The following is a 27,243-nucleotide window of genomic DNA, read 5'->3' on the forward strand; positions in this document are numbered from 1 at the left end:
TGGGTTCGATTCCCACCACGAGAAAATGTTTGTGTGGTGAACATGAATGTTTGTCATGTATATTATTCATAAAAATATTCATCACTCATCTTAGTACCCAAAACACAAGCTACGCTTACTTTGGGGCTAGATGGCGATGTGTGTTTTTTCGAGGCAGTTATATTTATATATTATTATTATTGTTTTATTTATTTGATGTAAATAAACCCAAAAAATACGATATAAAAATTAAAAATATAACAATTCCACTATATAACTATCAATATGTTTTTTTCGTTCGCTGGATACTATAGATAAATTTAATAATAAGTAAACTGAAGCAATCCTCAAAATGGCTTTTTGGTTTCACTTCCCTGAAGAGAGAAACCGTCAGGCTAAAAGTCCGCACTTACAAACATGTCTGCACAAGGCCGCAATTTTGAGAACATAGGAGCTAAAATACGTACTCCTGTACGCAGTACTACTTATCTTCATGAGAGTCAACTGCACTCTGAAAATACCAATTCTATCTTCTGAAATTGGTATTTTCGACCCTCAACTTCAAGCATGTAAAGTCGGAATTTAACTGTAATAAAAATAAATAATAAATTAATATGTAAATCTAGTATGTATGTTCATGTAAGTTTATTTTATTTTTTTGTAACATCCTTTATGCCATATACCAACTCTTTTTTTTTCTGCTAGTTACGTGTGGACCACACGTTGCCCCCGTCATATCCTTTAACAACACTATAGTAGGTTCACGATATAAAGCTTAAATATGATGTGTGAAGGCCAACGCGTCGCCAACGCTCAAAAATTACTCAATGGTTACAATCACTAACATATGAAAAAACTGAACTCCTTTTGCAACTGATAAAGTAAGGCATTAAATTTATTAAACAATAAGGTTTATTACTTAAGTAATAATCAGCCTCACGCATATACACGCACGCGCGCACGCAAGCACGTTCTCACACATACACACGCACGCGTGCACACTCGCACACACACACACACACACACACACGCACGTACACATAACATAATCGCACTCACACTGCATGTTTTACTCGCATGTCAGAAATTAAAAAAAAAAAAAAAAAAGTAGTATTTAAATAAATTGAGATAAAAATGTGTTTTGTAATGGAAGAGCGAGATCTTCTGGCACAGGTTTTAAACTTAACAGAAGTTCTCCGCCTTATCTGCTATTGTTTTATGTGAACAAATAAATTTTCATTTCATTAACGCTTCATACACTAGAAACAACACTATACAAACATGTAATAAAGCTGTCATACATTAATACGTCCGCGATTGTAATCGTTTTTCAGAGTATCGAACAGGATTACTAGAGCCAATGGAAAATAAACTTAATTGCATTTTTTTTAAAGCTCGAACTCGTTTTCTTTTGCAGTGTCTTTTTGGTTATATTTCTAAAATAAAAAATCAGTTGTACATAAATTGAGATTCCATGAAGAGGTACTTTAGGTGCATTTTTCTTTGACGTTATGTATTAGGTGCGTTTAATCATTTAATCGTGTACCTATACAGCGGATGACTAGTTAGTCAGAATTGTAGTAAAAAAAAAACTGCTGTATATATCGCTTCATAGATTTAATAATAGTCACGTTGTTTGAATCTCAATTTGGAATAATCTGTGTCAACTTTTAACTTGTCATATTTTTTTATGGAATTTAAATAAAATAATCCATTTTTTTTCAAAGAAAAGTGTATTCGAACATAACAGGCATAGTTTTTTTTATAGTAGAACTTAAATTAACCTCTACCTATTAAGTAGGTAATTAAAAAGATTTTTTTGTAGATATGCTCCCACGCCGAAACACTATGTCATTGGTTTCATGTCAATCGGTATAAGATCGCTTAATAACATTATATTTATAAATTAAAGCCCTTAGCACATATTTCGAACAAATTGATTTAGGAACCAAATATCAAACGGCTCCTTAGCCGCGTAACGTGCACGTATTCAAACGGAATCGAACACAAGCGGTCATTCAACCCGATCAAAGCTTACAAGGAAACCGTTCATTATGCAGTTAACAGAATTTGTTAACCTCATAACCAATATTAGGTAATCGTTTAGAGGGAATATTTTCTTAAATTTTGTTTCCAAAACAGTATTACCGATTGGTATTGACAAGTGTGTGAAACACATTTTATCGGGCGTTAATATTTTAATTTTTTTTAATTTCATACTTTGATTTCCAACTTATTACACAAAAATAATGACACACACTGAGCCCACATTTACAAATGTTACAAAAATTAAACTAAGTCAAAACTCACAACACCCAATAAATATATTTTTAAACATTAACAATTTAGCACCTAATCTAAAGCTAATATTCAAATACATACGTATAGTGAAAATAGTTTTTTTTTTGATTATTGGGTACTTATTTATTTAGTATATGTAGTGTAATACGGTATGTCATAATCATAGATAAGTGTCAGATCTGCATTTGAAAATATTACAGTACTCAATTTAAAAAATCCTAATTGGAATTTTACAAAACGTCTTCAATTTTACAAATACAACTTAAAACGTTAAAAGATTAAAAACGGTTTCACTGTATTTTCGGATGAAATTCCGATTTGACAATCGTCTGCGACACTTATCTGTGTACTTGTAGATAAAACCGACACATAAAATTGTCGGAACTACTTATATAAAATTAAATGACCTACTTACTGATTTTTTACAGAACTAAACTTAAATCTTCTTTAACCAACTTTTAAAATAGATTCAATAAACTAAAATCAAATCTGTGCTTTACGTAGTAAGAAAAACAAATTATTTGGTAAGTTAACTTTTACTCCAACATCAAGATTTAAATATTTCTATTAATACAAACATTTTATATGTGCAAAAATAATTGAATTGATTATGACACATATTTACATCTTACTGGCCCTTATCTAATTATAACTATATCTAAAGGTATTCTGTACATGTTCAAAAATTAAATTGCGCAACCCTGCGAAAGATCATACATGCATGCATACATATAAGCTTGTGGACATCCAACGACGTACGATTTCGCGATAAACAGATTAGAGTGCTAATCGGTTTATCGCGAAATCGTACCGGAACGGTTGAAGACACGTCTTTGTCAATAAGGTGGTAACTACCCACGGCCGAATCCTACCGCCAGGTAAAAGAACATTCTCTGGTGGAAAAGGAGCGCTCTGGTTGGTTCTACGTATCTCCTTCAATTTCTGATTTGATCACGTATTGTTACTTTCATCATTTATCCGTTGGATCATATACTCCGTGCATAGCTCTCTCTTTATTAGGCGTTAGCTTAACGTCGGAATAATTACACAGCATTTTGCCACACTTCAACTGACAGCACTTGTCAAATGTCAGAGCGAGAAAAAATGCATAACTATGGCACGTTCATAACTTATTAAGGCAATAGTGTTTCTTGAGCATTATTTTTAGGTTTCAGAGTTCAGTTTATGAGAAATGTACGCAGTTTCATGCACAGTTTAACATTTGAACACCTATCGTTAGCCTATTTATCACATCACCCAGTCTGTTCAGAAGATCTAAGAGAAGATTATGTCAAGTCAGTTTGAATAGAACCTACGTTTAAAAGTTAATTTAAGCGTCAATTTCACGCAGGGACGGAGCTAAGGTGGGTTGTGCGTTTTAACGTAAGGGAAAGCTACAAAAAAAAATATAAACATAATAAATATGCTATGGAAGCAAAGTAGTAGAGGATACAGATCATTATTTTTAACAAATTTCCTTTGCGCAGATTCTATAGAAACTGACCCACAGTTACTAATAAAAATATATATAATTTCAGCTAAAGTATAAAAATAATGCTCTATATTTTAAATATACCTACTAACTACTTATTCTAATAATTCTTACACATATAAGATAGGAAATATTACTTTTCACACATAAAAATATAAAGAAAGGTTCTCTTTAGGCCGAATACTGAAGAGTCAAATTAATTGATAAGGTAAAAATTTCGTTTTTTCAAATATATGTATCACAGGAACTTTGGATACATATATGTTTCTCCCCCATGTAGAGAATGGTGATATTTTTCGTAATCGTTAACTTAAGTAAGTTGACCTTAGTTATTAAAAACGCCTTTCAGTATTCGGAAGTTCATAAATTACTACAAACCAGTAAGATGTTATTACCTCTAAGAGGTATAGAATACGACGAGCAAAAAAGCGACTCACCTAATAAATACGAAGACAATCTAATATGCACATGATATAAATATGACGTAACTCACATTACTGTAAAGGTTAATAACGTCGTCGTTTGATAAACATTATTATTCTAGGTTTCACAATTTAGGCCTGCATCAAAACGATATAGCAATAAATAACTATAGTCTATACCTACCTATGCCATATAACTTTACCTATAAATGAACTACTTATGTAAGACATTGATACCTTTAAAGTATTCAGATCACTGCTTTGAAGTAGGAAAGAGTTTATTGTTGATATTTTTTAACACATAGCTTTATTCATACACAATATATACCTTTTAAACATAAAATTGCTTTTAAAGCTGAAGTAAAGCGTGTAGTATTGTCACAATAGTTAAAAACGCGTAGTTAAAAAAATATAAGGAACAGAATATCACTGATTTCTCACTCATGAGGTATTAAGACTAAAATGTAAGTAAGGAAATGTGAAAAAATATATATAATTATTACTAGTAATTAATATATAAAATCTGTTTCATTGTTGAAGGAATTAAAAATAATCAAAACAGCTTAGGAAAAATTTCGATTTTTGCTAAAGTATATTTGTGTTTTAGGCATTAAAAAAGGTAACAAATTGTTTTCCCCCATCGAGCTACAGGTAAGCTAACAGTTTTCAAATTTCTTAAACGTAAACTAGAACTATCTTTTTAAGTAACATATTTGGAAGTTTCTCAGCAGACATTACCCCTGCACGTTACGTCTCTGTTTCAAATATTACGTACTAACAAACGTTACGTAGCTATTTTTTGTCTTCTTCTTTCATATTTTAAATTGACAAAAAGAGACATCGGTGTATAACTTTTTTTATAAAGACTTTTATACTATATAGAAGATTTTTATACTATATAAATAACTAAGCAACGTTTATTAGTAACGCCTATAGACCAATAATAGGAATTTTCTTTAGATAATCGATTAAACGCTGTACGTAGAAGTGTCAGCTACTTCAAAGACGTACTGAAAACCAAATTATTCATAACAAGCACTGGCTACACCAAAACAAGGAGTTATTTCCAGAGAAGTATTTCGTTATAACGCCATCTACTGATTTAAAAAAAAGAATCATTTTGCGCGATTTTTGCATTTCAAATTTCATCGATATATTTGTTGTTTAAAACATTATACAGTTGTTTGTTTTGGAGATTCTTAGATTACGGGGCGTTATACCTCTAAATAGGCTATGAAACCATAATCTTCATCGGCAATCGTCAAAGTATATAAAAATAATGTTTTAGAAAGTATTTTTCCAACGTTTCCCAGAACTTTTTTGTTTAATTGCCAAACTTTATTTAATTCAAACTTATTTAAATTATTCCGCTTATGTATTTCATTTTGGGGCATATATTTTTAGTTAAAAGGACTGGAAAAGTGCAATTAGAGTTAGGTACGTGACTTATAGCAAATTCTAAATGCGTGAGTAAAAACTATAACTAATACGTGCTAATTTTCAGTTTTAATATATAATAATTAAATTAGCAGTGTAAAAATAATACAAAAATAGAACTAAATCGTTTGAAATAACATACATATGTTCAGCCTCAAATACCTTGTATGGGACAAGATAAGAATTTAATAGGTACATGTATAAATTTGTACTGCAAATTAATCAGTTTTGTACTTCAAGTGTGGTATTTAATTAATATTTTTTTTTAAGTATGAGTTAAAAAGTAAAATTGAGATTAGATGATATATGACCTACATAAGGTACTGTTTCCTGATTATAATTTGATATTAGTGTATTTATAAAGCCGCGCGGCTCATCACGGCTTATGTGAATGTACCCTTAGAATAAACAAGGTTGGTTATACATATTTGTTTAATATAAACTATAGAAACTTCATAAAAATGCTTCATATATTTATTCTTTATTCTTATGAATCTTTTCCTTATTAAAAATGACATATGTTCTAACTAGGAAGTCTACCTTCAACAGGCGTGCGATAAATTATTTGAATTAAGAAATGTATTAAGATATTTGTCTTTAAACTTAACAGTTTTCATATAACATGTAAAAATTAACAAGTATATTATAATTGCTCATAAATTATTTTCATTGATATACTCGTATTTATTCGCGCAACAAAAAAAAAAAACAACCTAATAAATAAAATAAACAAAGAATAGTAACTGCTTATTTTGAATCCCTATCAAGAAAACGATTTTATAATTGAAGAAGGCAAAGGCAAAAATCCTGAGCAAACTCAGGGATTCAAATGCACAAGAAACAATTTATTTTGCTCTCGTGATACAATATTCATCTCACTAACGATCAATGTTCAAAATAGATGTAAGAAATTAAGTTTTAAGAGCATGAACATTTTTGAAATAGCAATAATAAGGGACACTTATATTTTTTATGAATTAAAGTGATACAATATCGCCAGTTTTTAGAGGTTTCGGGTTTCAGTCAATGAAATTAAAAATGTTGATTCGAAGCGTTCTAAATTCAAAACACTTTTTTCCACTAAGTGAGCAAAGGTTTGCCAACAAAGGCGCGGTTTATGACCTAGTGATGCGGGTGTCATTTAGGCATTAAACATATCACGATAAATAGAATATATTCTATGGTAAAGTTGACAAAATTTACGACTATCGTAAAAATATAGCGAGTGCGTTCGAAATTTCGGATGGAATGCATTTGCACATAAAAGCTTTATAAATAAACTTGGCAGATTGTAGACGTCGTAGTGTCAATAAACAGTATTTACATTATGTTTGTTTGTGGTAAACAACTATTATCTATAGAAGTCTACAAAATAAATGATTAAACTAATTTTAGTTTTGGTAACACAAGTGCTATTTTATTCAAATACTAAACTAAAAAGACTTAATTAAACTTTTGTGTATTTCTACTCTCAAATAAATAAAAAATAAGAAATCCCGTTCGTAAGGACAATTAATAAGATATACCTAATTAAAAAATTTAGTTTACGTTTTGAATACAATTTTAATAGCACCATTATAAATAGTAACACTAATTTTACTTAAGGTAACATAAGTAGGTCGTTGATTAAATAAACTAATCTGCAGATTCCAAACAAATTTTACCTCTATATCTACATAGTGTAGTTTATGAAGGACGATTCTAAAAGTATCATGTGCTTAAAAAATAAAGGTTTTTTAACTTACACAAGTAACAAACCAAAGTACCTACTATAATATTTCTTTCTTTACATGTTTCACTAAATACAAAAAAAAAAGTCGTCGAAAAATTAAATAAAAAAATGATATTTTTCTATCTACCAAACTAGATAATGATATTTCTTTTTTTTTTTCATTACAAAATGGCAAGCTTGAGCTAAACTTTCAGTACAATGTTTGACCAAATCGGTAATTTTAATATACATATTGATTCAACCAAAAGAATAGTCTAATTGAGCAAGTCATTTTGCGTAGTTTGAAATTAAGTTGCGATTAGGCTTGTCTGGCCAACTTGGCAAATTTATTATTAACAATTTAACCTATTAACAATGACCCAGTAATTAAATAACTATTAGTTATTTTAGTCCAATTGACGATATTCGTTTGATATACATTAGTCACTTTTGCAACTTTAGTGACAAACTAAACATTAGTTTGTTTAAAAGCAATTGCTTCACAATTTCGGTGACGTTCGACGATTTACAATTCTTTGTATACATTTGTAGATAACTACGTCATTCACTACGCACTATCCAGTGAGTGCCACAGTATAAAATAAAGTTCCTACCGTCAACATATTTTCGACGTCTGCGGCGATCTCTTCAATTTCGGCGAGTTTGGCAGAACTTCTGGTAGTTCTGTGACATTCTGGATCGTGAAGTCGGGAAGGTCGGATTCCATTTCGTCAGAATGCAGTGGAATCCAGACCGTACCCCCCAATTCAGCTTCTTTTCCACCCTGGAATACGATATTAATAATCAGAAATAGCAAACAGCACGCTGCGATTATGAAGCTTTTAAAAAAATACTTCAAAAAGTTAATTTTTACGGTCGTGAGAGTGCCAGATAAATACGGACAGACATCCGGACGTCCTCGAATATTTTTGTATTTTTTTTTTTTACTTTATACAAAATAATTGTTTTTCAAAAATATCAAATACGTTTAAATGAATACGGCGGTTCTTCCCCGGACGCGCTCTATCACAAAAACTCCATTAATCCTAAAAAACTAAAATCTTACGCCTTATTCTACGTTTGTAGAAAAAACGACAATAACAATAGAAAAATGAATTCAATACATTGAAAGTTTATTCTAACGCATTATCTACTTGATAGAGTTTATTTAAATATCATTAAAAAAATATTTCGACATAATGATCGGACAACCAAGTTTCACTCAACATTAAAGTTTTACATTTATGTACAATTTGTTTAATTTAAAGATGAGCCCTCAGACTTTTGCAATTAAAAGTGAACACTTTTAAACCTTATGGCTAACTTCAGGGTGTCTGTTTTTGGGACGGTCTCTCATTTCTCTCATCATTTATCCCAAACGCGCCAAAATAAGGATAACTTCAAGAGGTCCTACTCTACACGGGCAGCGTTTTTTTGGACAATCACCCAAAACCATGGCTCCGTTGCTGCGTGCAATAACGTCAATCTAATACGTTCGCTTACGGATTTATAATATCAGTAAAGAAGTTAGTTATATTATTAGCTAAGTTAGTTATGGGGTGGAAGAAATACGTTCATGTTACCTTTATATCTGTTTCTAGTTTATCCCCAACCATGATGCAAGTCCTGGCTTCAACACCCAAAAGCTTGCAAGCTTCCAGAAATATGTTTTGATCAGGTTTCTCCCAGGGCAGGTCCCCGGAGACCAGCAAACAGTCGAAGTACTTCCTCAGTCCAAGACGCTCAATCTTCTGCCACTGGGCTCGCGAGGGCCCGTTCGTGATCAGACCGAGCAGATAATCCTCCCTGTACCACATTTTGCCACGGCCCTTTATTGCCGGCTGTGTACATGCTGACACTCAGCACGTGAGAGCAGGTGTCGTCACGTAAGTTGACACCTGACGTGTGACCGTTATCCCCTCGCGTCAAAGTTTATCGTAATCAAAGACATCCGTCTCTACCTGACGCCATCCAGCTACTTAACGCAGTGTTAAACAATGAAATCTTATTTTGTATGAGCCGTATTATCCTCCCATATGATTCTGCGCTCCTGGTACAAATTTTCAAGTTAGCAAACAAAACGCCGATGTTACGTCGATTTAACAAATTTTAATGGATTATCAAAGCGTAAGTAAGAGTCGTTTAGCGAGCGTTTGACCGTCCATACAAAATTACAGTTTTGATGGTAATTAATTATTTTTTCTCAACACTCGTCGCATGGCCTAACATCCGGTAGGATGTAAGTAACGTTGTTTGAAAAAAAAATACAGATTTAAATATACGAAATTTAGGCAACCGTAGTGCATATATACAAACATTAATAAAATGAAGTGACAAAGCTAAATGATAAGTGATCCTTTTCGCAATGGATAGAAAGTTAGTAGAAAAGGATAGTTATAATTTTAGACGTGTCAATTTTCTTAGTGTACAGGAAAATTAGTACCTCATGTCGAGGAGTCTATAGATTTAGATTAGGTAGGTGAAAATACCCTGCTCTTCGAATTTTGGATAAACCCCACTACTACTCGTCAGGTCTTAACTTACGTGATGGCATCTGAACAAGAAAAAATAATGGCCTCGCACATAATTAGTATTTTTGAACAGTGCGAGAACATTCAACGAAAAGGCATGATAAGAAAACCAATTCACATATAATTTATTTCAACGTAGTATAAATTATACGTAAATACTGATCCTAAGTTAGCTATGTCATAATTACTTCCGTTTATAGCAATTTTTTAAACATAACTTATAAAATAGTTATGGAGATATTTTTAACTAAACAGTAGTTTTCAATCAACGGATTTACAGGAATTAGTATTTGTAATATTTAATTTAGGCAGTGAATTCCCGGATATTTTTAAAGGCGGATATCTCACACCAAGATAGACGTCCACCTACCTCTGCTATCAACGGTAAAGTGACGGGATTAACATTAAAATATGCACACTACCTTACTTTCTGTATGTATTTTATTTTTCAATATTTAATATACACATTTTTTTGTGAATTTAAAGTTAATTTGATGTCAAAATTATCTCCATAGTTCATATTTAGTAAAATTTTTGTGGCAACATTTATTACCTTCTCGGTGCACTCCCTCATATATTATAAACAACAATTCAAACCTAAGTGTTGCGCACGCGGCGCCCAGAGTATAGTCACTCCTTGAGCAACAACTGAACTGTTGAAAAACAAGTCATTTTATTAGCAAACATGCGTTTCAAGCCAGCCCAAACACGTTCACAGAGATAAACTTAACAAAAAGAACCGATATTTATGTTCATAAATATTTTTCGTAAATTAAAATTGAATATTAAATCAAAAAAATAAGAAAATTTTATTTTATTAACCTTTTTTGTTTTTTTTTTAACTTTTCTTTTACCTCTACAAATCTTTGGGGCTGACTTTCATGACATGAAAGTTTCAAAAAAATTCAGTAAAACTAAACATTTTTAACTCGTACACAGTATTATGTGGCATGCAATATCCAATGAGTGAAGAACGGTGACTGAGAAGCGAACTCAAAATTAGAAATGAATGGAAGATGAGAATTTTGAATATTAAGATGGATTCTCCGAGTCACCACATAACACCATGCAGACAGCAATAAAATTGTTCCAAGATTGCATAGTATACATTTTTGATATCCTTCCAAGTGGCCAAACGATTCTATATATGTCTTTTATGATCCAAATAAAAATAAATCTTGTAACAACTTTTTGTATGATAGGCAATCACTTTGGTTATTCGCTCACTTAAAACCACATTTTCATTCCACAAAGAAATTGCCACTGCTTATATATTATTCTTATTACATCATGAAGAAATATTTTAGAAACTATATTTATAAGGTACGCTATATTAAATATTTCTGCATAATATAAAAATTATATTGCACCGGATTTATACGTACCTCAGTGTTTCTAATAGATCTATAACATCGGGGGTCAATGTTAAATAATGAAACCTTAATTTTAACCATTCGTCTGATACATTTTCTGGAACAATACAAAAGTGGGTTAGTGTATTAGCCAATATAACCGTCCAACTGCTTTTTAACGTCATCGACCAAATTTCAAATTAAAATTCATAATTTATTTATTTCAATACTAGCTGTTGCCCGCGACTTCGCCTGCGTTGTCATGTACATGTGTGGCATTAAATTTTGTTGCAGTTCTAAAAAAAATTAAAGTATTCAATATCGCTAAGCCTTAAATTAGGGGTTTGCTGCTGTCCGCTGAGGAGTTCTGTTCTCTATCTCCAACCACAGTTTGGGCAAAATTAAACACATATTCTAACCTAATATTACAAAAATAATTATTTAAATCTGTTATAATTTGTCGGAGTTATGGTGTAAAATCGTCAAGCACTTTCATCCCCTTTCCCAAAGGAACCGAGCTTAATTTAGAGATAAAAAGTATCCTATATTACTTTTAACACTTCCAAGAATATGTGTACAAAGTTTCATGAGGATCGGTTCAGTAGTTTTTGCGTGAAAGCGTAACAAACAAACTTACATTGAAATTTATAATATTAGTAGGGATAAGCCCTTTTGAAACGTCAAGTCTGTTTGTTTGCAGCGACTCTACCTCCGTTTCGGAAGGCAGATTCTACCGAGAAGAAGCCGGCAAGAAACTGAGCAGTTGCTCTTTTTCAACATTACATTTTTTAACAGCAGAGCCGGTTGCTTTTAAGCAAGCTTGTCATTAGCCTAATGTCTAAAATAATCACTGAAACCTTAGTATAACAAAACATACTCTAAGGTCCAAAGCAGCGTGTTCAGTGTTTAGTATAATGCAAATATTTTGTACTCTACATTTTAACTTTTGACAGATAATTGTTGACGCAGGAAGGCAATCGTGATTTTGTTACATTACCATCCGGTTTGCTCTGTGATTGTTTGTTTGTTACATTGATTTATTATGTAACTTTGTAAGCTCATGAGTTTTGAGTGTTCGGAGTTTTTTTCTGTATTTCTACAAATGGATTTTGACAACGGACTTCGATTTCCGCACCCTCGATTAACCTGACTTTCATTTATGGACATTTTAAGCGACGACACCACAATCTTGGCATAACGGAACATCTAAAACCAGCTAGGAATCGTTGCCAATAACGAATTTGAATTTACTTGAAAAAACAGATTATTAGTACGTGCCTTTTTGAACGGATGGCATAACGACTCGCCACCATTTTAATTTTTTTTCGAAATCGTGACACACGATGAAAATGGAATGTACGCGTAGAGGGGAACAACATAGTACCCCATAGTGTCACGTTACCGAGATCATCGTCATCATCATAACAACCCACAATGTGAAGGGGTTAAGGCCGTAGTCCACCACCCTGGCCCAATGCGGATTGGTGGACACAATGACAATTATTCAAGATTGGTCTATTACGCTTCTCTAAATTGTAACCAAATATATAATAATAAATAATCGTTCAGAGCTGTTCAACCCACTTTTAAAATAACCTCAAAATAAATAAGATTTTTATAATTTGCAGAAGTGACTGTAGTTTTAATCTTCTTTAAAGGTTGTATATGTCTCATTATGGTGCCAGTCATAAATGTCTCGTGACTGTTGGTTCTTAGGCCAACAAGTGGCAAACATACATTTATAATTAGAATATCGATATAGGCCCATAAACCAGCATTGGAGCGGCTTAGAGCGTTTAGGAGACTGATAGCCTCATTCTCATTCTCATATTCATTGGGAAGAAGGCGAAGATTTCACTGGCCAAGGTTAGGTTTGACTGTTTCTTACTTAGTTAAAAAAAATGGTTTCATTTTGAATGCTACGAATGCTCCGAATTTTATTCCATTGAATCAGGGTACGTTTTCAATTTCCTATCCGCAATCTGTGGATAAGTTGCTAACCAATTTTAATATTGTTAAAAATTGTATGCATATTTTTTTACAATAACAACTTTTCTAAGTAGTAAATCTATAGATTACGGATAGATTGAATGTAGATAATGGAAGGAAAAGTTGAGAATCTGCGGATATTGTATCACTTTTTTTTAAGCAATACTAGCTGATACCCGCGACTTCGTTCGCGTGGATTAAGGTTTTTTTATTCCCGCAGGAACTCTCTTATTTCCCGGGATAAAAGGTAGCCTATTCTTTTCCATGTCAAAGGCTACATGCATGCCAAATGTCATCCAAATCCGTTCAGCCGTGTTAGCGTGATTGATTAACAAACATCCACACATTCAAATTTATTACATTAGTAGGATAGATAGGATACACGTATTTAGATTTATCCCCAGCACGGCTAGCATAGGCAGGAGACAATTATATCCCCGGGGAAAGGGTAAAAATTTATCTTCTCCCACAGCTTTATCAAATCTCAGAGCAATGGTGCAAAAGTCTAAATAATATCCAAATAATATATGTGTAAACGGAGATATACTTCTCCTATTCCACGTTATCGGGCTTTAGGTGATGGACACTTTAATTATAACCCTTGTTAGTTGATATCATCGGGGGATATAATTTTTATTATTATGCTGGTGACATTGTCGTAAAGTAACTTTGAGTAGGATAAAACGTAGCGCCGCAGAAGTCAAATATTGCAGCATCATGCACAGAAGCCATTTTAGCTAAACCACCGTATGTGAGTCACGCAAACACGGCAAGTATTTTTAGCTAACAAAGACGGACGCTATAGTCTTTAGGTCTAGCAAAGAAATGCTCGTAATTCTAATCTCAGCGCTTCAAATGGCCGGAACTTTTTAATTGGAAATTGGCTCTCGTTTATGTTCTTATTACCTACTACGATTTAGCCTATAAATAGACTATTAATAATAGCTATAATAATTTCGAAGCGGTGATAGGTTAGAAGAATAGAAGCGGTGATAGCCTAGTGGTTAGAACTTCGGCTTCACTTTCGGGATGGGCCGAGTTCGAACCCCGACACGCACTTCTTACTTTTCTGAGATATGTGTGATACCAATAAAATATCTTGCTTTAACGGTGACGGAAAACATCTTAAGATACCTACCTACATGCCCGAGTTCTCCATAATTTTTTCAAAGCCGTGTGAAATCAACCAATCAATAAGACACTCAAGCAATTAATTGTGGAGAATTCATAAAAAAATCAAATTTGTGTTAGAATTACAAATTCTGCCGAGTGCCATTACAATAATCCATGATAGGTGTTTACAGCATTATTATTAGGTATTATATTTAAAAAAAACATCTTTCGCCTTATTCTACGTTTGTAGAAAAACGTATAGTGTATTTACGCGTTATCGTATATGATATAGGTTAAATAAAGTTTATTTAAATATCACAAAAAAAAATCTATACAATTAAAGAAATGGACATAATAAACAAAATTAAATTTCGAATACTATTAGTCTCATTTTCGGACAACCAACATTTTGAGATTTATGAATCAATTGAATCACCCGAATGGGCCCTCCGACTTTGACAATTGAAAGTGTACACTGTCAAACCTTATAGCTAACTTCAGGGTGTCAGTTTTTTGTGACGGTGTGCGCTCGCATCGTAAAAATTTACTCTCATCATTTTTCCCTAGCGCGCCAAAAGAAGTATAACTTCAAAAACTATTAAAAATGTTAATGTAAATAAAAATTAAACTATTATAACAGATTGATAAGTAATATTAAATTAAAATTATTACAGCATTAGTTACAGCGTGGTGGCCGTGATTCCCCTCAATGTGGGAGGAGAACTGTGCCCCCTGTGTGTAGTGGGCCGGTATTGGTTTGTTACGGGAAAGTACGTGATACGCTCTATCATAACAATAGGAAGATTTTCCTCCGAGCGGGTGTTCGTGCTCCAGGACCAAGGTCCTACCGTTCATCATATCAACCCATTACCGACCCACAGAAGGGCTATCACGCTGGCCCAGTGCGGGTTGGTGGACTCCACTTACCTTTGAGAACATTATGTAAAACTCTCAGGCATGCAGGTTTCCTCACGATGTTTTCCTTCACCGTTGAAGCAAGTGATATTTGAATAACTTAAACCATTCATCACCAACCAATCTTATCTTTGGAAATTTATTATATCATCATTCATATGAAAAATTCGCTAGCGCGATGTAATAACTCCGTGGCGCCATCTAGTTAGATAATGTGGAGACCGCCACCGTTGATGTGGTGATGATGCTAATGATGACGATATTAATTTCGCCACATCGTAAACCATAACCGACCAAAACATACTAGCTTGCTTTATACAATGTACACCTTTGGGAGGGATCATTCTTTTTTTAGTTGTTACAAAAATAGTGAATGCGCATTAATGATGTCACGCTGATGTTGTTTACAAAGATTTCCCAACGTATCGGTACGGTGCAGGAAACTTTTGAGGTTTTTGTAAGGAGAAACCTGTGACGCAAAATGACAACGCAAATATGGACACGATGTTTTCCTGTCCATTCTATATAAAATTATGTAAACGTTCCCGTTGAAAGAGTAAGATTTTTGGTCCTGGGCGCGATTCGTTACATTTTTAGACGAGTATTGATTAGATAGTACTATCAATGTTTTGTCACTTGAGAGAGAAGCAAGCTTTTTTTCTTAATCATGAGGTTATAGCTGTGTACATCTGATGCGGATGAACTCGTTATAAAATTGAAATGGTCGCCGTATAACAAATAAATAAATGTATATACTACGACAATACACACATCGCCATCTAGCCCCAAAGTAAGCGTAGCTTGTGTTATGGGTACTAAGATAGCTGATGAATATTTTTATGAATATAATTACACGTAAATACTTATAATATACCGATAAACACCTAGACACAAAAAAACATTCATGTTCATTACACAAACATTTTTCCAATTTTGGGGAATCGAACCTACGGCTTTGGACGCAGAAAGCAGGGCCCACTGCGCTGTATAATAACTTGAAAAATGACGGAATTTCATACCATTTAAAGGTAAAATTTAATTAGTTATACTTATAGACCAAAAATTTTACCAAATATAGCCCAAAACTGTAATAAAGATTTTTTAAATTAGGACATAAATAGCATGACCATGATGATAATAAAAAACTCGACCTTCTGCACTAAACAAAACGTGGATTAACACCAAGTAGCAATTTATTTATAAAAATACTTACGTTATATTAATGGTGTCGTGAGAGAAAACATGAAATCAGCGACAGAAGTGTTTGTTGGATTTAAAAAATAATTCTATAGAAATAAATAAAATGTCTGCTTGGGATTAAAATAGCCGCCTCTTATTAAACTTCTGTGATGAAACCGTCGAAAGTATAGACCAAACGTTTAAAACGTTTACACGTTTTTAAACTTTCGTCTACCTGTCTGTTTGTCGTGAAAAATCTTGATAGCTGAATTTGAATATGAATCCTGGGTCACAGATATTTTTTAAAAAATCTTTATTATTTTTGATTTCATCGCTTTGTGATTATGTCGCTCCCGTAATTAAGTTTAAGCCTATAATCTGTGATATTTTTCAAATTTAATCACAAAAATGTAGGTACACTAAATGAAAGTGTGCATAGCATTTGACGGCCGATTGGCACAGTTGGCAGCGACCCTACTTTCTGAGTCCAAAACCGTGGGTTCGATTCCCACAACTGGAAAATATTTGTGTGATGAACATGAATGTTTTTCAGTGTCTGGGTGTTTATATGTATATTATAAGTATTTATGTATATTATTCAAAAAAAATATTCATCAGATATCATAGTACCCATAACACAAGCTACGCTTAATTTGGGACTAGATGGCGGTGTGTGTATTGTCGTAACTCGTAGTATATATTTTTTTTTTATAGCATCTCCGCTCGCTTTAATAAAGGGAAGGTCAAGATTCTATTAATATAATACCTACATAAGACCTACCTGCAAAGATTGAGTAAAAATTTGTTGTCTTTCAACGGCGTGCCGCTCACACTCCGTCAAAACATGTTGGAAGTCTTCAATGACTCCACAAACAGGACAGTTCGGGGAGTCAGATATACCCATTACATGTGTAAACTTCTTCGACGGAATGTGACCAGACCGCAGCCGAAGTCAGAGAGTCACTATAATCTAGTCCTCTTTGTCTGACTTAGGATTTTAAGTTAGTGACATTAAAGGACATTGATGGGTTCTAAAGTGATGCTATCACTTTAGAACCCACTATTTTAGAGCTGTAAATTCAGTAGGTATAGTTTGAATATGAGGTGAGAACTGAGAATGCAGTCAACAAGGACTACCTTGTCTACTTGTATATACGTGAATCTTAGCATTGTCGCGATACGTCTGTAGCTTTAGTTCAGGTATTGTCGCAATCAATCAAGGTGTTGTTTTCGCATATCAAAGTCCGTTAAAGTAAAATGTGCCTTATTTCACTGACTTTGTTCCAAGATCTTCGTCTTATGGCGAAGTATACGCTGCAAGTCGAACAATTCGCGACGCAGGATGTAAATCGCATACATCGCGATAAAGTTCATGTGATCGGCTACACTTCGCTTCGATCAGAAGCATGCCTTCTCAATAATGCAGACAGAGTCCGAAACAAAAGCTATGGAAAAAAAATACTAACTGGCAATATGCCTATAGTTTTTGGGCAGCGAGTTCCGCCAGAGGTGCGTGGGCCATTCGTCTATGGCGTAGGTGTCGTCATCAGGCCTGGCCCTGAACGCGCGGAGAAAAGTGGTTGCGCTCTCGGCAGCCGCGTCCCGGGGTAAGCCATACTGGTGCTCTAGCACGTCAACGAGCTGCAAACAAATAATAGGGTTCATAAAGGCAAGGATAAACAAAGGCAGTATCTATCTTAAAAGGAAGCCAGCCAGAAACTCAGCTATTGCGCTTTGCCAACATCAGCATTTTTACTATTATTATTGTCTAGCGAATATTTAATGGCAGTATATATTTGCATTGTACCAGCGTACGTATTAATAGTATTTACGCTGTAAAATATTAATTTCATATGAAGAGCCCACAATAAACTTAGCCAGGTATTTTTTTTTGTATCACCATCTCACAGTCTCTCTCAGAGTTAATATTTAGCTATGAATTAGCTATGAATTAGCTATTATTTAGCTATGTTATTATTAATATTATTAAAGGATTTTACGTTTATAGGTATACAAAGAGCCATGGTATTTTATAGCAATAATTGAGCTACCAAACATATGGCTCTCCTGATTTCGCAGGGTATGCGACCTAGTCAAGGACAGCTGGTGCTGACCACGCTCATTCACCTGCTCAATAGTCCCAGACGAAGGGGCATCAGGGTCTACCTTTGACCCTGGGAAGACAGCCGCTTGCTAAATGCTAAAGCACAGAAACCTCACATTGACGTACCTACATGAGGTTTGGAATCATTCTTCTCGGGACGAGCTAAAAGCGTTGTGCAATGGAGGCACCGGTGCGTTCCTTGGAGATCTCGGAGCCTCTCAAAATGTACTGAGGCTGGCTACCAAGGGGGGTTAAGTGGTTAGAAAACAACATAACCCGAATTCTCCTTCAGAGAATCGGGTATCTTTTAAGAAAAACTTCCCCCCCGTCAAAAAAAAAGGGGGTTTAGGGCATCAATCTAATGCGTAAGCGTTAAGGCTCATGTTCCAGTACTAACAGCGGCAACCACGCCCTTCAGACCGGAATACCATTGCAACAATGCTGCTTTGCAGCAGAAATAAGCATGACGGTATGTAGTACTTACCGGGACGAACTCTGCTACATACAGCTCTAGTAGGTGTGGAAAAGAATAACTTTCTGCACGCTAAACACACTTGGAAAAGTCTACTTTATGAGCAAATGCATTAAAATAAATGTTGGTTAAAAAAGGGAGTTGGAATAGGTTCTCTATTCAGATTTAAAATTTATTTGCACCTATGGTATATTTGTAATTTATGGTATGCATTTGCTAAGCAAACAAATAAATAAAAATGCAAAATACAAAATCGTCATCGTCGTATTTTAGGAACAAATACAATCAATAGATTGAATGTGACCAGGGGTTCAATTTATAAATGTCGTAATATAAAAAGCAAATATAATAATACTGTCATCATCGTAATTTGGGGGTCACATACAATCTCCTTTTTTCACCTCATTAACCTTTGAAACGTATTTTTGCAAACTGTTTAGGTTCTTAGTAATTTATTGTCGCGTTTACATAATCTGCAGTAGATAACTTCTTGTAACAGCCTGTCATTCAATTACATAAGTATATTATTTTTATTTGACAGATCAACGTACACATTACTGAATTAACACATTTGCATTCCACGTTTTACACAAGATTTATTTACGCATTCTAATGTGTACTAAGTATATGTAACTATGTGTGCCATATTAGATATTAGACACATAGATAACACTAAACGCTATACGGAAACGTCCATCTGTCCGGTCCAGGAATAGTCCGGGGTCAACGCACCTCATCGTCGGATTCAGTACGCTCACCTGTTCCTTGGCACAGAATCACGGTAGTAAGACGATACTCTTACTAATGAACAATTATTGTACTATAATTGCTATGGTTGAAATGTTCAAACGAAGCAGGAAAGCAAAAAAATAAAAGTTCAGACAACCTGACCTGACTTATGTAATAAAATATGACGAAAAAGCTGATAACAAGTAGGAGGTATACCTATAATTTATTTTAACTCTGGGACAACTGTGATATAGATAGACAAAAAGGCGTAGTTGGTGGCCGCCAGTTATTGGTTTCCAGGTAGGTACCAATTATGTTACCACAGAATTGAGAAATACAGAATTCAGCCATTATTGTATGCAGTGCACTGTATCCAAAAACAGTGAAAACGGCCCGGATGCGTTTCACTACACTAAACTTTTGTTCCATTTTCTCTATTGTATGGTAAACGTTTAGAACATTAGAGGTAAAATAATTACTGCCAACTGCTAAACGGAAAGTTACTAACCGCCTGGTCTAGAAACACTACCAAAGTGGAGTTGTTTTTGAAGCTTCAATATTCGTCTTTTACACGGTTTCTTTATTCCGTGGATGTAACTATACGACCCGCTTTCATGAATGATTTTCCCCAGCGAGATCATTCATATACGGCCTGCTTTTCCAAACAGTAAATAAGGTAGGTACATATTTTTTTTTTGGCTGGTTTTTTCCTTAATGATGTACAAGTGAACACGAAAAGTCAAGTGTCATAGTGTTAGTATCCTATTTGAACAGCTTCGTGGTCCTGCTGACAGACGTGCCATACCAGTGTCAGTATTATTAGCCTCAACAAGGAAAAAGAAGAACAAAAAGCAAAACCTTGAACCTTGAACTTCAAGAATCATCCGTCATACTTTGCAAATAAGTTTTTTCTAAAACAAAAGCTTTAGCTCAAAAAAAAAAAACAAAAAAAAATATTGAAGCAATTTCCATGACCTTTAAGACTCAAACACAAACACAAGAATTGTTAATAGCTATAATTTTATTTCGGTATGTATACTTAAAAGGATTTCCTTAAAACTACCTACCTATAATATAGGTTTAAGGATTTCCTACGATTTCCTTACCATATCAAATCTTGACAAGTAACAATGAGATTACCACAGGAGTAGGTACATTTATTCTTTTAAACAGAAAATCCTACAAGAAATAACAATCTTTTATTTGAATATATCATTGATTTCATAGTTGTGCATATTATACTTACAAAAATAAAAACACATGTCTGTCTCTTAAAAGCAAGTTTGTACTACTTTTGAGATGTCGCTAACTAAACACAGAATTGTTATACAACTGATCGTTTTCAGTAATAAAAAGTAGCTTTCATCTCATCTACCTGCCTGTAAAAATCCTATTAAAATCAGTTAAGCTAGGCCAAAGATTAGACAGATCCAAGTCGTTTTGAATATTTTGCTTACATAACTGTCCTTTATTCTTTTTGTGGCTACTGGAAATACCCTGCTTGAATCAATTACGCACTGGAATGAGTGATGCCATCAGTCAATAAATTTAACTAAAAATTAATATGCATATTAGATTTAATTAAACCAAAGACAAATAAGTTTCAAGAGTTAAATATTCATAGAATATACGGTATGTACGATACGGTATATGGTAACTAGACACTAGAAGATTTAATTTTTAAAAAAATAATTTATTGCGTTGAACCAGTTAATACTATTGAATAAAAATAAAAATTGCTGTAAGTCAGGCTCCAAACTTAAATATTTAAACATTTTGGGTTATCTTTCACATAATGGATGGGCTTGATAAGAGCCTGTTATTTCAAAACTACAGACAAAAAATTTATTTTATTCATATGTATAGATCTGTTGAGAAATCTAAATAAATGAAACAACATAATTAATGCAACACCATTCTTTATAATCTTTTGTTCTTTTATTTCACAACAGAATCAATATTTATTAGACAGCAATAGTTTTAATAAAAATTACAAAAATAATTACAGAAATATTTACATTATAGGTAAAAATATTACTTGAAAAATAATAAAGTAGGTACATGAGTACTTTACAGTGAAACAAAAAAGAATTTTTTTATACTTCAGTAAAATAAAACACAAATGAAGTATTTATTTTAATCTCCAAATAGTTTCTTTCCCAAATCCATTAGTCTGTGGTTTCTGCACATTTTCAAAGCACCACCTTTTTTAAGGACAGGGATGGCACTTTCATTTGAGTCAACTAATCTACATAGGAAGTCTTCAAATGCTGATTTAACATTAGGAGGTAAAGTGCCAACCTTGACTTTAGTGAGCATTTCTGCTATGCCATGTGCCCAACCACTTTCTATGGCAAACTCAGAGATCCAGGGTATAGTAGTTAAGACACCACTTAACGTCTGCATACCTAGGAACCATAGATCGGCAATTTCACTCCAATTTTCCTTATAAGTCATAGACACAACTAATGCACTTGGATCATTTGATTCGTCAACATTGTATGCATCCCAAAGGAATCTTATCGTTGACTGAATGTACCTGCATATGGAAAAGTCATTCTTCTTAACTTTACTGGCTTGTTGTTTCAGCAAAAGCAGGCCAAGTACTGCTAAATGTCCATGTAAAACAAGATTTTCAGGTATATTTTTAAGTTCTGGCAAGTTGTTGAATATAAATTTCAACAGTGTGTTGAATAACATGCTATTTTCAACGACTTTTGGTGCTAAAACTGTTAGGTTCATAAATATATTACATAAGCTGACCATAGCGGCTCTCGAGTCTTTCATATCTTCTAAAACTTGGGGGTCTAACTCAGGTTCTGGCTGAGTTCTAGCTTTACCCCTTTCAGACTTTGGAATAGGTGGTTTCTTATAATGTACTATGGACCAGTGGAAGTTCATTGCTTCATACAGGATATCTTCTTGCTTAAGATTCAAGACTATATCTCTTGCCTTATCTTCTACAACTAGATGGCAAAGTGCAGGTAACATTAAACGTAACAAATCGACTTGCCCCATCAAGGGAGAGTCTAGATCCAGTGGTTCACCTTCAGATTTGTTTTTCTCAGTCAGTTTCCTTGCTCTATAAGCATGGAAAGAATCATTTGCCAACGTAAAAATAAAGGGAAGTAAAGTATAGATTTGCTCCCTCATTGCTGTGGTTTCTTGGGCGATCCATGCAACTAAAACTCTAACCATTGCGCAAATGAAAACCTTTTCTGCATCGGGTAGTTTGTCCCTGTTTTTGTCGTTTGATACTTTAGTTAATATAGACACTACAGCATTGAATGCTCCTTTGAGACTTGTATACACGGATTGTTTTTCTTTCTGTTCCAAGTCAATTTGATCCTGACCCATATAATTTATTGACAATTCAAGTACTATAAAGCAAGCTGTTATTAACTCGGCATTTGCAAAGGCCTGTTTAAAACTCCTGTCTTCTAACTGCATTCTTACTTCAATAGCACACAGTTGGAGGAGTAAAAGGAAGAATTTCTTAGGATTCTCCTCATCATTAAAAGCCCATTCAACTCCGAGCAGCTCAATAATATTTGCAGCTAATTTCAATGCTGGATCTCTTTGGTTCTTACCTATTTTACTTGTCAATATGTCAGATAAAGCTTTGTATATACTCAGTGGCCATGTCTCGTCCGAGGATCCTGGGATTACAGTAGCTTTATTACAGCTGTATAACAGTGCACTCAAGATAGTAGCGAGTTCAAATTTTCTTTCAGATTGGTCAGTGGCAAAATCAAGTGCAATCTTATTTACCAATGCGTGGAATGGTGTTGGGTCGTTCCCCCATGCTGCAGGTCCATAACGGCTAACTAACTTTACAAGGATATTAAGTGCTTCATCAGTTTGGAAACTTTGGTGTGAATAAATTTCAGACATTTTTTTGATTGCACCAACTTCTATAAGAGCCTTTTGCCCAGCCTCCTGTTCGGCAATGCATTGCAAGCATGTGTAAGCTTCACTGATTATGATCAGGTTGTCATCGTAGTCTTCGTTGTCCGAAGTCTGCACAATCTCAAGGAACACAGGTATATTAGCCAGCATTTCGGGATGTGTTGCAAGATCAGGTTCATTGCAGAAGCACGTGAGGATAGATAAGGCCACAGATTTGTATACTGACGGTGGACAATCATCATCAACGTTGTTTCCAGTGAGTAGCTTCTTCAAAAACTTGAAACCTATCGCTTCAAATAGAGCCTTTTTGGCTGCGGCGTTACAATCTTTGCCCTTGACTAGTTTCGTCACCATAAACAACGCGGCAAACTTCTCAGTGTCACTTTTCGCCGACTTCAATATGAGTATGCATTTTTTTATTGGCTCCGAAATGTCACCCATCGTTCTAACTAAACACTGGACGTGCACAAAACGCAGTAGATACTCTCACTACTGAGGGCGAAAGGCGAGATCGGCCGAAACACTGTCTACATCACATTTATTATTAGCGAGAGTTCTGTTCCAAAATATCTAAATCTGGACGTTGAGCTCACGTTCTCCAACTATGAAAGTCCTATTTATATCCTACACTGGAACGTGAACGAAACACGCGGGTGCAAGCGAAACGAAGATACGGCGTAGGTACCTAACTGAAGTGACAGCGCGCGCACTTCCCATTTCCCATGACCGTGGCAATGTCAAAAAAATGAAAAAAAAAACCACGTACCTTATTGCAGGCCTTGCTATCGCCTTTTCTTGTTTGAATTAATGTGTTATCCAAGTCGAAAAATATAGTCGACACATCATTGCTATCCTCATAAAATCTATCCATATTTTTTTATTAAACTATTACAACACGATTGCAGTAAAACATAAAACACCACCTCGATTTTTGCTGTATTGCGTCAAATGATTTTGATTTGCGTACTTGCTCGCTCTTATTAAAGACCCCATAACCTTTCTCGTACTAATTACTACTGCCATCTATGTGAACATAGGGAACTAATATGAAGCAGCTGGCGTGTTGACATTTGGCTTAACATGTTCACGAAACATGTTATTTCCAACCGAGTTCCAAGGAACTGAACTAGATGGCGCGGTTCATAGAACATAATTCGACAAAGCGCGCCTATGTTTTAATTTATAGGAAAATCTAAGGAGTTTTGATTGGGGTAGTTTTTATCTGTAAACAACTAATTGCTTCATGCTCTAGAGCCTAGAGTATTAGGTAACCGGTGCCTATTACCCGTAGACAGAGAAGTAAGTACTTCTCTGTCTACGCTATTACCTGATATTCTGACTTCTGTAATATACGAATCTGTAATCTACCGAGGTAAAGAATCAGAGGCAAATATTCAGTCTTAGAATCACAGGTTCGGCCGGTTTAGGCCGTAGTCCACCACGCTGGCCAGTGCGGATTGGTGGACTCCACATGCCTTTGAGAGGTTAATGGAAAACTCTCAGGCATGCAGGTTTCCTTACTATGTTTTTCTTCACCGTTGAAGCAAGTGATATTATAATTATTTAAAACGCACATGACTTAGAAAAGTTAGAGGCCCCCCTGAAAGTGACGTTGAAGTCCTAACCACAACGCTGACTTTATTTAAGCGGATTTACTAACCACCGGTCTTGTGTTTGAAAATGGTAGGAAAATGACGAAGAATTGTTATGTCTTTAACTACCTGCCTGGGCTTGTAATAAAAATTCCACTGCAATATAATTGGGAGTACCAGAATACCAAACTTTAAAAAGATCGAAGCTGTTGCTTGTTTATATATTTTTTTTAAAGTAATAATTTAGGGACCAAGCACGCTGTTCTCGATCATGGCAACTTTTAAACTAAAAATTAAAAACCAACTAAAAATTACATGCTTTTACGGTGAATGAAAACATCGCGGGGAAGCCTGCTAGTCTGACAGTTCTCCAGAACAAGTTCCCAAGGGCTTGTGAAGTCTACCAATCCGCAGGGTGATAACGTATCTCGCGACAGGTTTGCGACAGTGTTTTTTTTTATTTATTGTATGGAAAAGTGACGTTTGACAGCAGTGATTGCAAGATTTACGCCTGTCGCAAACCTGTCGCGAGATACGTAATCACCCTGCCGCACACTCCGCGTGGTGGATTTTAACGAGCACTCCGGGCTACTGAAGGCACTCACACAAAAGTAAAAGGAAGTTAAAAGGCAGTAACAAAAAAAATAGCATAACAATATCACGACAATCGTGAGCTGGCACATATTCAGAGCACAAGTCGCATAAAGATTAAGGTTTCCAACACCATGTCAAACGATAACTGAGTGCGAAACAAAAAAGACAAAAAAAAAAGTCCTCAACTTTCTCATTGTGAGATGAGACCGGACCCTATAGTTGGCCGGTTATTGGTTAATGATGGAGAAGACCCAAAGACTATGAGGCTTTGCTGAAGTTTTAGTAGCCTAGCCGAAAAGTGAGTCCTTCGTTTTGCTGAGTCCCTCTAATCGTCCCTCATGCGCCTGTGCCGTAATCCTCGATCGAACAAAAGTAATTAAAGCAATAATTAGAAATAGCAACGTTGCGGTAAGTTCCCCGTACGCGGCGCAAATAAAGCGATACCTGAATTGATAGCCTGACGTCTTAACTTGCTTAACTTTAATGGCTCCGTGCTGATTGACGTTAACTAGCTAACTTCGAGTTAAGAACTAAAGTTATATCAAATCAAATGAAATATTTATTCTGGTATACATCGTAAAGAGATTTTTCGCAATTAACGTTACGAGATTTAAGCTATTTATTATACGATTTTATTACAAATCGGCAAATGTATATCACGGTAAATAAGCGTTGGCCAAACGAGCACATTCATTAGCGATTACTAATCTTTCGGAAATTACTTTTTAAAAAATACCTGCCATCGCCTAATGCATCTTTATTTTAAAATCACAATTTCGTATCACGATACTGGCTGATGACTGTTGTTTATTTGTGTTTTCAGAAATTCCGCAAGTACCATTTATTCTCTCCAGATAAAATGTAGGTATCTAATGTCCGTGCAAAGTAGGTTTATGAAAAAAAACACCAAGATAAATAAAGTCATGAAGATTGCAGAGGTCACAAATACTATTTTTTTTTAAATCCTGCGGGTTACTTTTACCAGCAGCTTTTTCAGGTTAAATATTATCCACGGGAAGAAGGAGGAAGCCACATTTTCGGCTACATGTGCGGCTCAATCTTCCGAGTAGTGGAAGATGTTGAAGGAGGCCTTCACCTATTTGGTACTAAAAGGTTAAAGAAGAAGAAGACACACAAAACAGTTGCCACGAGAAGCAGAAGCTTCTATTTAAAAAAACTAAGCATGTTATGAAGCGGTGATAGCCCAGTGGGTCCCAGGAGCCAGGAGGCCCAGGAGCTCGACTGCACTTTCGGGGGGCTGTGTTCGAATCCCAGCACGCACCTCTACCTTTTCTAAGTTAGGTGAGTTTTAAGTAATTAAAATATCACTTGCTTCAACGGTGAAGGAAAACATGGTTGGGAAACCTGCATGCCTGAGAGTTCTACATAATGTTCTTAAAAGTGTGTTGAGTCCACCAATCC

General features: G+C 34.7%; 2 protein-coding genes across 2 annotated transcripts; both read right to left on the reverse strand.

Annotated features, from left to right (window-relative positions):
* Positions 1 to 4,718: 4,718 nt before the first annotated feature.
* On the reverse strand, positions 4,719 to 24,601 carry LOC120632260 (N-acylneuraminate-9-phosphatase). The gene is made up of 5 exons (XM_039902081.1): positions 24,402 to 24,601; positions 17,888 to 18,062; positions 11,259 to 11,343; positions 8,926 to 9,148; positions 4,719 to 8,126 (listed from the first exon to the last, which is right to left on the reverse strand). Exons 1-5 carry the CDS (start codon positions 24,504 to 24,506, stop codon positions 7,959 to 7,961), a joined length of 756 nt encoding a protein of 251 aa, XP_039758015.1. The 5' UTR covers positions 24,507 to 24,601; the 3' UTR covers positions 4,719 to 7,958.
* On the reverse strand, positions 21,806 to 24,346 carry LOC120632258 (neurochondrin homolog). The gene has a single exon (XM_039902080.1). It carries the CDS (start codon positions 24,074 to 24,076, stop codon positions 21,863 to 21,865), a length of 2,214 nt encoding a protein of 737 aa, XP_039758014.1. The 5' UTR covers positions 24,077 to 24,346; the 3' UTR covers positions 21,806 to 21,862.
* Positions 24,602 to 27,243: the final 2,642 nt, after the last annotated feature.

The sequence above is a fragment of the Pararge aegeria genome, chromosome 19 (genome assembly GCF_905163445.1).
Source record: "Pararge aegeria chromosome 19, ilParAegt1.1, whole genome shotgun sequence".
Lineage (NCBI taxonomy): Eukaryota > Metazoa > Arthropoda > Insecta > Lepidoptera > Nymphalidae > Pararge > Pararge aegeria.

What these genes read in the sequence shown, in the direction of transcription:
- LOC120632258 (XM_039902080.1), bottom strand. Translation starts at nt 24,076, where the DNA reads ATGGGTGACATTTCGGAGCCAATAAAAAAATGCATACTCATATTGAAG.
- LOC120632260 (XM_039902081.1), bottom strand. Translation starts at nt 24,506, where the DNA reads ATGGATAGATTTTATGAGGATAGCAATGATGTGTCGACTATATTTTTC. An exon ending in AAACTATAGGCATATTGCCA is followed by an intron (nt 11,344 to 17,887) that starts GTTAGTATTTTT and finishes GTATTGTTCCAG; the next exon opens with AAAATGTATCAGACGAATGG. An exon ending in GATCTATTAGAAACACTGAG is followed by an intron (nt 9,149 to 11,258) that starts GTACGTATAAAT and finishes AATGTGGTACAG; the next exon opens with GGAGGATTATCTGCTCGGTC.